The sequence below is a fragment of the Acomys russatus genome, chromosome 31, assembly GCF_903995435.1.
Source record: "Acomys russatus chromosome 31, mAcoRus1.1, whole genome shotgun sequence".
Lineage (NCBI taxonomy): Eukaryota > Metazoa > Chordata > Mammalia > Rodentia > Muridae > Acomys > Acomys russatus.
Genome location: NC_067167.1, coordinates 12,815,184 through 12,828,047, shown reverse-complemented (window position 1 = coordinate 12,828,047; position 12,864 = coordinate 12,815,184). Strand labels below are relative to the sequence as shown.

General features: G+C 43.9%; 1 protein-coding gene across 2 annotated transcripts in view; it reads left to right on the top strand.

Annotated features, from left to right (window-relative positions):
• Scyl2 (SCY1 like pseudokinase 2) overlaps positions 1–6,128 on the top strand; it is a 55,596-nt gene extending 49,468 nt beyond the window's left edge. The window contains exons 15-18 of one of the 2 annotated variants that reach the window (XM_051139828.1): positions 2,556–2,622; positions 2,747–2,839; positions 3,425–3,544; positions 4,460–6,128. In XM_051139828.1, the coding sequence (XP_050995785.1) occupies positions 2,556–2,622; positions 2,747–2,839; positions 3,425–3,544; positions 4,460–5,104 (925 nt within the window). In that variant the 3' untranslated portion in view covers positions 5,105–6,128. Of the gene's footprint in view, positions 1–2,555; positions 2,623–2,743; positions 2,840–3,424; positions 3,545–4,459 lie in introns of both variants that reach the window. The other variant, XM_051139827.1, reaches the window with a different exon arrangement.
• Positions 6,129–12,864: the final 6,736 nt, after the last annotated feature.

Sequence of the window (12,864 nt, the reverse complement as noted above, 5' to 3'; positions counted from 1 at the left end):
AGCCTGAAACAAGATGTTAGTATTTAGTGTTTGTATTGGATGGGCAAAGCATTCCTTTCCATTTGGTTTTCCTACCCGAGCCCTTCTTTTTCAAGCCATCCATCTGTCCTACCACAGCGTTTCTTGCTGTGTTCTAAGCTTATCATCACCTGTATCCGTCTCTCAGCGATGTGTTAGGGTCTTCAACAGTAAGAGCTGGCTTACCGTGATTCGGGTGTACTGGTGCCAGAGTCCAGCTCCGGATGAGGGTCGGGCCCTGAAGAAGGGTGTATGTAAGAGTGACCGAGGAAAGAAAGAATCAGACACGGACACCATTCAATTCTTTTGATGAGAGATGGGACAGAGAGGAAGCCTTAGTGGATTTCCCTGCTCTGACAGCCTGAGTCTCCTTTAAGCTTCCTTTAACCTCATCGTGAGCTTTTACTTCAGTACAGTTTCTATCTTTACTGTAATCCTGTGACGGAACATTAGAATTTTAAAACTGTTTTCCTTTGCTTTTTAACCAGGCACCAAGCTCTGTTGGTAATGGCATGATCAAGATCTCTCTTCTTTCTAAACTAGTTCCTAGTTTCCAAAGCTGAGCATAAAGACCTAGTGATTTTAATTATAGTTTGTCAGCTTTCAAAGTTTCCCTAAAATTTTCTTCTTTATTAATTTTTCTAAAATCCTCTAAATCATTTACCAAACTCATTTATTAATAATCTAACAATGAGGAATAAGTTTTAGAAGAGACTCAATTTTCTGCATAGCTGTATTTTCCCAGGGAGTCACCAATGACTTTATTAGTTTTTATTAGTATCAGCTTTTACTAAATTTCAGTTCTAGTCTTTGGAGAGAAGCCTCTAACAGGAATTTCCTCAGTAAAGGGTCAATCTAAGGCATCCAGGCACTGAAACATTGTCAGGCAGGCCTTAAGGACACCTGGTTGTTGGGGCACTGGAACTTTGTCAAGCAGTGCCCCCAGGGTGTATGGCAGAGGCGCTCAGTCATTGGGCACTGGAACTTTGTCAAGCAGTGCCCCCAGGGTGTATGGCAGAGGCGCTCAGTCATTGGGCACTGGAACTTTGTCAAGCAGTGCCCCCAGGGTGTATGGCAGAGGCGCTCAGTCATTGGGCACTGGAACTTTGTCAAGCAGTGCCCCCAGGGTGTATGGCAGAGGCGCTCAGTCATTGGGCACTGGAACTTTGTCAAGTAGTGCCCTCAGAATTCTTGGCCTCACCATACTGGTATATCATTAATACATCTTTTAAAGTTTTTCATTTTTATATTTTTTCTAGTAAATTAATTTTTTAAAGTAAAAAGTATGTTTATTTTTTAATATGGATGTCATATGTATGAATCGTGCATGCATGATATGTGTGGAAGTCAGAGGACAGCTTGTAGCACTTAGTTTTTCCTTCTATTATGTTGGCCCTAGGGAATTGAACTCAGTTGTCAGGCTTGGCATGAGTCCCTTTGTAATAAGGAGATGGCCCAGATCTCAAGACTCTGAAAAAAGACCACCAAGACTTGATACCAGTGCAGCATACACAGGGTTCTGTATTACAGGCTCGAGCTTTGGACCACAGTCCTTCCTGATATGACAGGATAGGAGAGTGGTACCAGGCTTCAAGGGCAATGGGCTTATAAGGGGAAAAAACATGAGTGGGGGTTGTGGGCCACAGGGATGTCGGCCATTAGGCAGGCTGGGTCCAGGAGGCTGCATCTCCAGGGAAGCTGTTTTCTCTCAGAGCATCATTGGGAGGTAATTGTGTCTGATTGCTCCAGTGGAGCTTCTGGAGACGGCTGGCAGGTCTACTTTATGGTCATTCCCAGAACACAGAACGAAGAAGTGCGGTCACCTGGAGGACAAGTTCTCACAGAACATTCACAGACCACGGCATTTGTTGTAGAATATACATTACATATAGAATATGTCATTAGTTTTGTCCTTACACCTTAACCTGCTGAGCCACCTCACTGGTCTAAATATTTCCCCCAAGGTTTCTTCATTTATCTAATCTCTGTGTGTGTGTGGCTGTGTGTGCAGGTGCCCTAGTAGTGCGGATCGGCGTTGGGCTCCTCTGGAACTAGGGCCGCCTCATGTGGGTATGTAGGCCATCTGGAGGAGCAGCAAGTGCTCTTGATTGCTGAGCCATCTCTCCAGACTGCTGGCCCAAATCCTAAACATTGAATTAAAAAAAGGAACCATATGAAGACATCCTAAAATCTGTCTATTATTGTGTGTTGTAAGAGGAAGAGAGTGGGTGTTTGTGATGTGTGTGTGTGAGTGCAGGTGGATGGGCTCCGTGGCTTTGATGGGGTCAGAGGACAGCGTTTGGAGGCGCCTCTGTCCTCTGCTGAGGCAGGGTCTCTGGTTTCTGCTGTGCTGTGTGTGCACCATACAGGCTTCCTGGCTCTGGAGTGCCTAGCTGATTCTCTGGTCTTTGCCCCAGGTCTTGCTGTACGATTGCTAGATTTACCGATGCATGCCACCACATCTGGCTTTTTTACATGGTTCTGGAAATTAAAGTGTTTCTTCTAACTTCCTTTCCGTAACTCTATCCATCTTGTAGGTCTTTGGACATAGGAAACCAAATGAGCGCTTCTGAGGAGACAAAAGTTGCACATGCGGGAAGTCAGGTAGGAAGACATGTACTTTAAGAATTGTCTGAGGGTGTGCCTCATTTAAGAGTCCTTAATCTTGAAGGAACAAAATGACTTCTTTATTGGGATGTCTTCACGTGTTGGACTTGTATTTCAGCAGATTGATAAGGCTTTTAACAACATTGGAGCAGACCTTCTAACTGGTGGTGACTCAGAAAGTAAAGAAGATGGGTTGCAGAATAAACAGAAAAGAGTAAGTTTCTCTATTTAAACAAACAAACAAACAAACTTCTATTGTGAGGCTTCCTATAAACCACATACATTCCCCTGGCTTTACTTGGCTTCTGGAGTCCAAACTGAGGTCCTCCACCTGCTTTAACCCATTAGCTATCCCTCCAGTTCCTCTTTGTGGCTTGTGATTTAAGACACCATCTCTGTAAGCTGCCCTAGCTTGCCTCGAACTCACTCTGTATCCCAGACAGTTACTGACTTTATGATCCTCCTGCCTCGGACTTTCAGATAACTGGGGTTACAGGTCTGTGCCACTAGACCTGACTCATTAGCTTTTTTGGACTAAGATTTTTAAGGTGGAACAAAAAATAGGTAATTCTAGTGAACGCTGTTTTACACTAGAAACGGTATAGCAGATCCCATGAGATTCCAGCTGAGGTCAGATGTGGTGGGTTCAGGGTCACCAACAGCAGAGGGCTTGTTTCCACTGAAGGAATAAGCACTGCTAAGCGAACTGTGCTACACACCCCTTACCAGAAAAGAAATGGTGCTTCCAGGTGGGGATAAAGCTGTGGTTGATTCTTCTTTTCTTTTGCTTTGCTTTAAGGGATCACTTACACTTGAAGAAAAACAGAAATTAGCCAAAGAACAGGAACAGGCCCAGAAGCTGAAAAGCCAGCAGCCTCTTAAGCCCCAAGTCCACACTCCCATTGCTCCTGTCAAACAGGTTTGTTTCTTTTGTAGAGTTTCAAGCATGCTTACTAGTAAGGGGGAGACTGTTAAACAGTAGTGTTTGTACAGATGGCATTCAAAGGATAATATGATAAAGTTGTAAAAAGTTTGAGTGTAGACATTCCAGCAGCCCCCGAATACCTGCCCATATATAGTGTGTAGCCTCAGGGCTGGCTGCCAAAGAGGAAATGAGGTGAGCTGGTGGTTTTTAAGAAAAGTTGTGGGCTCACAGTGCCATTATCAGGAATGTTGCAGCCATGTCTGGAAGAAGCTGCCTGTGTCTGGCTTTTCAGTTTGAACTGGCCCTGTAGCTTGGGTTAGGAGGAGGTACCTCCATGGCCTGAGTTCCCTCTGTGCTTGGGGCACTGGTCTAGACACTGGTGCTGCTGCCCCCGGAAGGGTTCTGCTTGCAGAGTGTCCACTCGCTGATGGATCGCAGCGCTCTGACCACCACTTTCTGTTACCATCTCTTAAACATTTCTTCCTCCGAGGAAAACAGGTTTTCAGGCTAAGGGGCAAAAATCAAGAATAACTGTTACATACTTACAGAAGAACATAGAAAATACATCTCCAAAAATCTTGATGAAACTCAAAATGGAAAATATAAAGTTATTCTGTGTATGATACAGTTCTAATGAGGAGAGTACAGTTCTGGCTTGGGAGCATTTCACCTAGGTGTAGTTTAAACATAACCATGTTCTGCCATTAACTTGATTGCCACAATCTGCTTATAAGCTTTATAAAAATAAGTAGTAGTCACCATTTGGTCTGCAGGCTATAGCTTACTGACGTGGTGTAGGCCATCAACTGACCTGTAATTTGTCCTTTATCATGTGCTCTGTCAAATGATTACTAATTGGAAAGTAATTTGGATTTCTTGGGGGTAAAGTAATTCATTCATATTTTTCAGACTAAGGACTTGACAGACACACTGATGGAGAACATGTCGTCTCTGACCAGCCTCTCTGTCCCCACTCCTAAGCTCTCTGCTTCAAGTACCTTCCCTTCTGTCCCTTCCACGGGTCTCAGCATGATGTTTTCTACACCAATTGATAATACAAAGAAAAATTTGACAAATGGCCTCAATGCCAACATGGGCTTTCAGTCTTCAGGGTTCAACATGCCGGTCAACCCAAACCAGAACTTCTTCGGTGGTACAAGCACAGCAGGAGTGGGCACGATGCCTCTGGGGGCTCCCCCCACTCTGCCAAACTTCAGCTCTTTGGGTGGGCCTCCTGCTGCTGGGAAGCAGACTCAGCAGAGACCCACTGATATGTCTGCTCTTAATAATCTCTTTGGCCCTCAGAAACCCAAAGTTAGCATGAACCAGCTATCCCAGCAGAAGACAAGTCAGTGGCTGAGTCAGTTTGTGCCGCCTCAGGGCGCCTCAGGTGTGGGCAGCGCAGCCATGGGCGCACAGGTGAACGTGATGGGACAGTCTGCCTTTGGGATGCAGGGCAATCCTTTCTTCAACCCACAGAACTTTGCTCAGCCACCAACTACTATGACCAGTAGCAGTTCAGCTAGCAATGATCTGAAAGACCTTTTTGGGTGAGGTGTTCCATGCCACTTTTTGGAGGGTCACTGCAGTTTCAATCGTGGGAAAGCTGATTGGCATCGGCATGTAGCTGGCTTGAAGAAACTGCTTCAGTGGGAGATGGATTGTTCCTGTGACAGAAAACATCTGCTTCTGTGCCAGATGTCCTAGCATAGGAAGTGTGTGGATCCTAACGAGTCCTATTTTTAACAGCATGGAGGATTTTCTCCCTCTTACAAACTCCTTCAGGTTTTTAAAGATCCAGTCCTTACTAGTCTCAAAGTGCAAAAGGACAACCAACTTATCCTGAATAGCAGTTTTTAAATCAGATGTTTATTTTGGCTTGTAATTCTTCTTGTTATTAAAACCGTTGAGCTGATGGTGGCTGGAAGCGCACCTGTTACCTGCCTTCGTGTGCGTTTGTCTTCACGGAGCGGGAAGAACCTTGATGCTGTGCCCATTTGTTTGCATTTCTATGACAGAGGGTGGGAATGTGAAGAGAAGGATTGGGTCGTTGGCCTTTCCAGTCTTATTTTCCATAGAGACATATGCTTGGTACAAAACACAGTAAAAATGCTGCAAAATTTAACATTTTAATTTCATTGGTTTAAAAAGCATTAATCATTTTAGATGCAGACTAATCGTTGTAAATGACATTCTAGCATGATCTGCCTCATAGCAATGTATTTTTCTGCCTTTACTTGAATATATTTAGGATCACTTTCTTCTCTGTTGTATCACAGAGAGCTGTGTACTGATTTGTACAGAAACCAGACAAAGCACTCTTTACACGATTTCTCAACTACTGCCTTCATACTTGATTTTGAATGCAAACTTGTGAAGTTGCAGCATATATAAATTACATTTTCAAAAGGAGATTTGTAAAAACAATAATAATTAAACTATATTTAATGAAGAAACTTTTCAGATTTCTGCCATATCGTTTCAAGTACAATAAACTCTAAAATGAGCGGGTCACTGGCTACCAACAGGTTGAATGTTAGCTTGCTGTGATAGCCCAGCCTCGCTCATTACTACTGCTGAAATTTAATTCTTCTCTAGGCGTCCGAGGACTTCTGTTGGACACTTTGGTGTCTGTAAGGAGTCACTGTTAGGAGGGAAGAAATCGGTTCCAAGAGGACACGCCTCACTTTTCAGGCCCGTTCTCCTATGTGTGTCTCTCACTTCTGATCCTACCACAGAGCCTTATGCTATAAACGTCACCTGTTTTTAAAAAGTATATCCCACTGTTATGTGATAACTACAAAACTCTCCCAAAACTGTGTATGTACTATAGTTGCTGCCATACGATTTGTGGTTTTTAATGATCTGGAATCAGAAGTCACTTAAAATAAATCCTATGAAGTTTAGTGTGCTGGCACCAAGTTTATTAAATGGCTGAATGTTCACTGACTATGTGCATGTGATGGACATAGGTTGCAGTACTTGATTACAAAGAACAGTTTTATGCTGTTACCAGTGCTGATAGCATCCATTGGAAGCACACTTCAAAAAATGTGAGCCAGCACAGCGCTGCGCTTGGGTGGCGTGACTTCAAAAGGACTGGAAGGACACAAAGAATTCATTCACGAGATGGAAAGGTGTTTTTGTCAGACACCTTCACAACTTTACCTGATTTATTTTTAACACAATGCTAATATTTCTTTTGGGAAATGTTTTATATGAAATAAAATTTTTATTGAAGAGCATTTCTTTGTAAAAGTTCAGTAGCTACTATTTATTGAGACATTATTTTTAATTTTTTAAAAAAAGTTTTGTGTGGGTGTGGGTGTTTTGCCTGCATAGATATAGGTGCACCGTGTGTGTAGTGCCAACAAAGGCAGAAGAGGGTGTTGGATCCTGTCTCGGTTATTTCTGAGACAAAACACCATGACCAAAGGCAAGTTACAGACAAAAGCATTTAATCATGGTCCCCCATCTTGGTGGGGAGCATGGCACTAGAGCGGGACCTGAGAGTACACATCCTGACCTACAAGCTAGGCATGGGGGTGGCCACTGAAAATGCCCACACCCCCCCTTCCCCAGTGATACACCTGCAGCAAGGCCACACCTCCACGTCTTTCCCAAACAGTTCCATCAGTTGGGGACCAAGCATTCAGATGAGGGTCGTTCTCATCCAAATCACCACAGCCACCCTGGGCCTGGAGTTAAGGTGTCTGTGAGTCGCCATGCAGTTGGTGGGATTTCAATGTCAGGTTCTTTGGAAAAGCAGCCACTTAACCTCCACTCTTAACCACTGAGCCATCTCTCCAGCCCTCTTTTTTACTTTATAAAGTAACTTGATATTCATGTTGAATTCCTCATTAGAAGGAGACAATATAACCATCTATATGACTTAAACTTTAGATATGCAGATAGATCACTTGAAAACCCAGTATGTAACTCGTAGGTAACTTAAACTTGTTAAAAGTTGCTTACTGGCCACCCTACCCTGAGGACTTACGAATAGCCAGTGAGGGAGGGAGAGACATTTGTGTAGTTGAAGGGGGGTGGGGATGGAGGGGGGGAGGACTCTGTAGTGGTGTAGCCGTTATAAAAGGCCCATGCTGCTGTAAGTCACCCTAATGAAACTCAGACACACATGGCGGGTGGGTTGGAGAAAAGGAGTAGTTGGACAGTGGGAGGAGGGCAAGACAAGGTAAGGAGCTGGGGTGGATATTAATGAGATGCATTGTGTGAAGGGATGGAAGTGTCCCAGAGAGACCCAGGATGTCTAATTAACATGTGCTAGTTTAAATGTTGATTACTGGGTTGGGAGTCCAGTTCTGCCAGTAAAGTGCTTGCCTTGCAAATATGATCCCCAGAACACATGGAAAATTCCAACTGTGACAGCACAGACTTGTAATCCCAGGGAGGAGGTGGAAATAGGAAGATCCCTGGGGCTTGCTGACCAGTCAACCCAGTGTAGGCTTTGAACCTTTTTTTTTTTTTTTTTTTTTTTTTTTTTTTTTTTGAGACAGGTTCCATCTAGATGTAGCCTTGAACTCTTTGTAAACCAGGCTGGCCGCGAACTCAGTGATCCGCTTGTCTCTGCCTCCCGAGTTCTGGGATTAAAGGCGTGCGCTACCACTGCCTGGCGCTTTGAGCCTTTTCTAAACCTTTATTTGAGGTTCCTTAATTCTTATACCTCCCTTCCAAGCCACCTATCCTACCTAGATAGGAGAGAAAAGAGGTTATTGGGAACAGGAGTAGACCTTTTTGGACGCAGTTCCTGGCGTTGTTGGCAGGATTTCAGCAAACCAGCAATTCAACCAAAGTTGCTGCTAGAACCTGGAACAGCAGCCAGAACCCAGAGCCCTGAAGTGCTCTCTAGAGCGGTTCTCTCTAGGAGTGTCTCAAAGTGGAGCAAACAATACCAAGACCAAAAAAGCCCTGCCTCTTGTTTTGGGCTCAAATCTCCTTTCAGAGTCTGTACTAAGATGTGTTTCAGCTGGCAAAAACCAAGGCCTTGCACAAGGTGGTGAATCTTGTAGTGGATAAACATCACCTGATCTCTCACAAGTCTGTTCCCCATCCCACACTTGGGATCAAAACAAAAACATGTGCTTCCACTACAGCCCAGCCTAATTGGAACACTCGAGGCCAATGAGAAATCCTGTCTCAAAGGAAGTGCATGGTGTTCCTGAATATTACTCTTGAAGTTGCCCAGCTTCCGTTTACACACATTCCCACAAATGGGGGCGTGCCCATCCTTCCACGTTAAAAAATTGCTTCTGGGGCTGGGGCTCAGTTGATACTTGTTAATGTGTGCAAAGGCTTGGGTTTGCTGTCCAGTGTTCTAGAAACCCCTTGTGGTGCTTCCATGTAATCTTGTCAGTCTTGGGGTTGGAGGCAGGAGGATCAGAAGTCTCAAGGCTATCGTAGGCTGCAAGAATTCAAACTGCTACAAGAGAGCCTGTCTTTTTTTTTTTTTTTTAAATCATTGATAATCATGCTATTAACAGAATTGTTCCTGCAGTTTCCCCACTTTGTAGGTGAGAGTTCCGATCAATTGAGTTGGTGCCATTGCTGCTGCTGTTGTGAAACCAACCCCACTCAGGTATTTAGACTAATATGTTTGTGAGCCCAGTGTTTAAATTGATACACATTCTTAAATCCATTTGAGAAACAAAGCATTTCAGTCTCTTGTTTTAAAGTAGCAAGCTGGTGGGGTGTCGGTAGGCAACAATTAAAGGAAATTGATTTTGTTGTTTTTCCATCCTCTAAGGTTGAAATGAGATATTTGTAGGATATATAGATGGAAATTGATTGCTTCCCTTTTGTTTTTGTTTTGTTTTTACTTTAGAATGCTGGTGACCCTCTTTTTCAAATGTTCCCTGTGTCATCTTAAAAGGATGCATGAATGTGACTATGCATCCAGCTAACTTGCTTTTGTTTGTTTTGTTTTTCTGAGACAAGGTTTCTCTGTGTAGCCCTGGCTGTCCTGGATTCACTTTATAGACTAGGCTGGCCTTGAACTCACGGAGATCCACCTGCCTTTGCCTCCCCAAATGCTGGGATTACAGGTATGCGCCACTGTACTGAGCTTGCTTTGCTGCTTTTTCAAGCACTTGCTACATGGGTGTCTTTTTGCATCTTAATTCCTCTTTAGTTAACCAGCTTCTAGCTAAGTATTAATATTTTCCCCCATTTATGAGGCTCTTAGGACACTCCCCTACCCTGGGAAACCACTGATGAGTGCTGGTAAAGGGCTCATTGTCTTCAGTCAGTGTAGCCATTTGGAGAGCTTCCCAACAATGCTCATGTGAATGGCCCCGGTTAGACTCAGTGGGTCCCAGAATAAAGAGACCATGAGTGTGGGAATGGAACTTGTGTAGGGGGAGTTTGATGGGATGAGAGTCATCATCGTCATTACATTATACATAAGATTGTCAAAGAGTAGACATAATTAGAAATTTTCCCTCTTCAAATAGTGTGATTTCTGTCTTTTGTGTCACCCTGAGTCCATCCACTACGAAAGCGGTTCTAAGCGGTTCCATGGTCTACACACACACACACACACACACACACACACACACACACACACACACACTGCTAGCAGAAGGCACAGAACAGTATGTGCATATTCCATGTTAAAGCTTCCCTTGTGAAAAGTTCTGAGCTGGGCAAGGTAGTTTAGGTGTATAATCCCAGCACTTGGGAGGCTGGCACAGGTAGATTACTGTGCACTGGAGGCCAGCCTGGGCTACATAGTATGTTCAGGGGCAGCCAGGGCAACAGTATCGCAAAGGAAGAACAAACAGCATTATTTTGACATGTGCTGATGGTAGTTGAAATACAGTTCAGTTTCTTCAGATTAATTTGATAGTTACACACGTACACACCCCACTCCCTTTTTATTATGTCCCTTTGTGCAGTGGCCTAGGTTGCTAATAAACTCAAAGATACGGCATAGAGACATGTCTACAATTTGGATGTAAGAATCAACATTAGCCAGGCATGGTGGTGCATGTCTTTAATCCTAGCACTCAGGAGGCAGAGGCAGGAGGATCTCTGTGAGTTCGAGGCCAGCCTGGTCTACAAAGTGAGTCCAGGACAGCCAAGGCTACACAGAGAAACCCTGTCTCGAAAACAAAGCAACAAAAATCAACATTGATGCAAGTTTAAATCTCATTTTTATCTCTAAGCCTGTTAGTGATGAAACTGCCAAAGTGAGGTATGCTGAAGGCCTGCTAAAAGCATGCGACACAAAGACTTTGGAGCCATAGAAAGGTGTATTTGTGTGCTTTTTTTTTTTTTTTTTTTATTAGGCTGAAGTTACTTATTTGTTCATGAGTTGGAACAAAGTCAAAATTGTAAAAAAAATAATTCGACATCCTCTTTGTGTTCTCGCAATTATTTGGAGACAAAGTCTTGCTGGCTTGAACTTGTGACTGTCACCTCAGCCTCTTGGGTTCTGGAATTACAGACATTCATCCTCAAGCCAAATTACTCAAGTTCTTTTTATAAATAGAGGAAAACACCGAGGCAGGTGTCCTCACATCTAAGGAGTTCTTTTCGGTTTCAGCTTCGTCGATTTTGATTATGTGACTAACCCTCATCAATACAGGTACAGTTACCTAGAAAGCAATTGCCAAAAAAATCTCATTCCTAAAAATGTTTATGAACAGGCTCAAAATTAAGTATTCCCTTCCCTAGAAATTCTGAACTTAACCCACTGGAGCCTCCTGTGCCCATGTGGCTGAGCCTGGACCGTGTGCTGTGACCTTTGTCACATTTAGCTTTGAACTGTGTTATGAAACCAATAGCCATGCCAGGAATGGCTGGGTCACCCTTAACATGGAGTAGTTCCCTTCAGTTCATGTGGGACAAATGTTAGGCTTCGGGTCAGGGGTACTGAAGGTTGGCTGTTAGCTGTCAGCTTGACACAACCCGCAATCGTCCTAGGTGATGGCCGTGATGAAGGACTGTCTACATTTAGTTGGCCTAGGGACATGTTGGGGGTACGGCCAGGGCAGACTCAATCCACTGTGGGGGGCACCATCCACTAGGCAGAGGATTCTGAATGGTGCAAGAGCAGAGAAATTAACTGAGCACAAGCAAGGAAGCACACATTTGTTTCTGCCCCTGACTGTACATACAGTGCGACTAGTTGCTTTCAAGTTCCTGCCTTGCTTCCCCTCATCCATAAACTATAACCTGCAACTGTGAGCTGAATAGACCTCTCTCTCTCCGGCTTTCTGTCAGGTAATTTATCAGCCACAGAAGAGAAACTAGAACCTGGCTTATGTTCTGGCTTCCGCTGATATTTTTAAAAATCCTTCTTCTTTGCTGTGACATCCTTTTTTAATATATAAATATTCTTTTATTTTAAATTATGTATATATGAGTGTACTCACACTGAGTGTGCACACCTGAGTGTGGGAGCACTAAGAGGCCAGAAGAGTGGGCTGATCCTCTGGAACTAGAATTTCAGGTGGTTGTGAGCCAGCAGTGTGGGTGCTGGGAACCGAACTTGGGTCGTCCACAAGCTGTATGCTCTCTTAACCACTGGACCACATCTCCAGTCCATGGTTTACTTAAAAAAATAAAAAAGATGGTTGTGAGCCACCATGTGGTTTGCTGGGAATTGAACTCAGGACCTTTGGAAGAGTAGCCAGTACTCTTAACCTCTGAGCCATCTCTCCAGCCCCAGTAATACTACTTTTTAAATAGTCTCACTATGTATCTTAGGCTGGTCTGAAATGAGATCCTTCTGCCTCTGCTTCCTCCAGCGCTGAGGTCACAGGAGCACACCGCTGTGTTGGTTGGCCAGGTAACTTTCATTTCACATTCTAGCGCAGGTTGGTATTGAAATCCTGGCAGGCCTCTTGCTTCTGTCTCTCAAAGGCTGAGATAAGAAGCATGACGCACGGACATCTGGTTTTAAATACTTGTCTTCTATGCATAGGTTGTGTGTGTGGTGTGCGTGTGTATATGTGTGTGTTCCCATGTGTGAGTGTACATGTGTCTGGGTGTAGACGGTTGACTTTGGGCGTCTTTCTCGATCACTCGGCATCATATATATTGAGGCTGCATCTCTTTAGCCAGCTTGTTCTGGGGTTACCCTGTCTCCAAGGTAATGGACTTATGGGTGGCCCCTATGCCTTCTGGGTATTAGAACTCTGTCCTTATGCTTGTGTGGCAGGCACCAGTACCTGTTGTCCCATCACTCCAGCTCTCTTTCAGTAACTTTTAATGATAAAGAAAAGTGGAATTAATGTTAGCTTAAGATATTTTGTGTTAAGGCAACAACAAAGTGAATGGCAAAATAACCT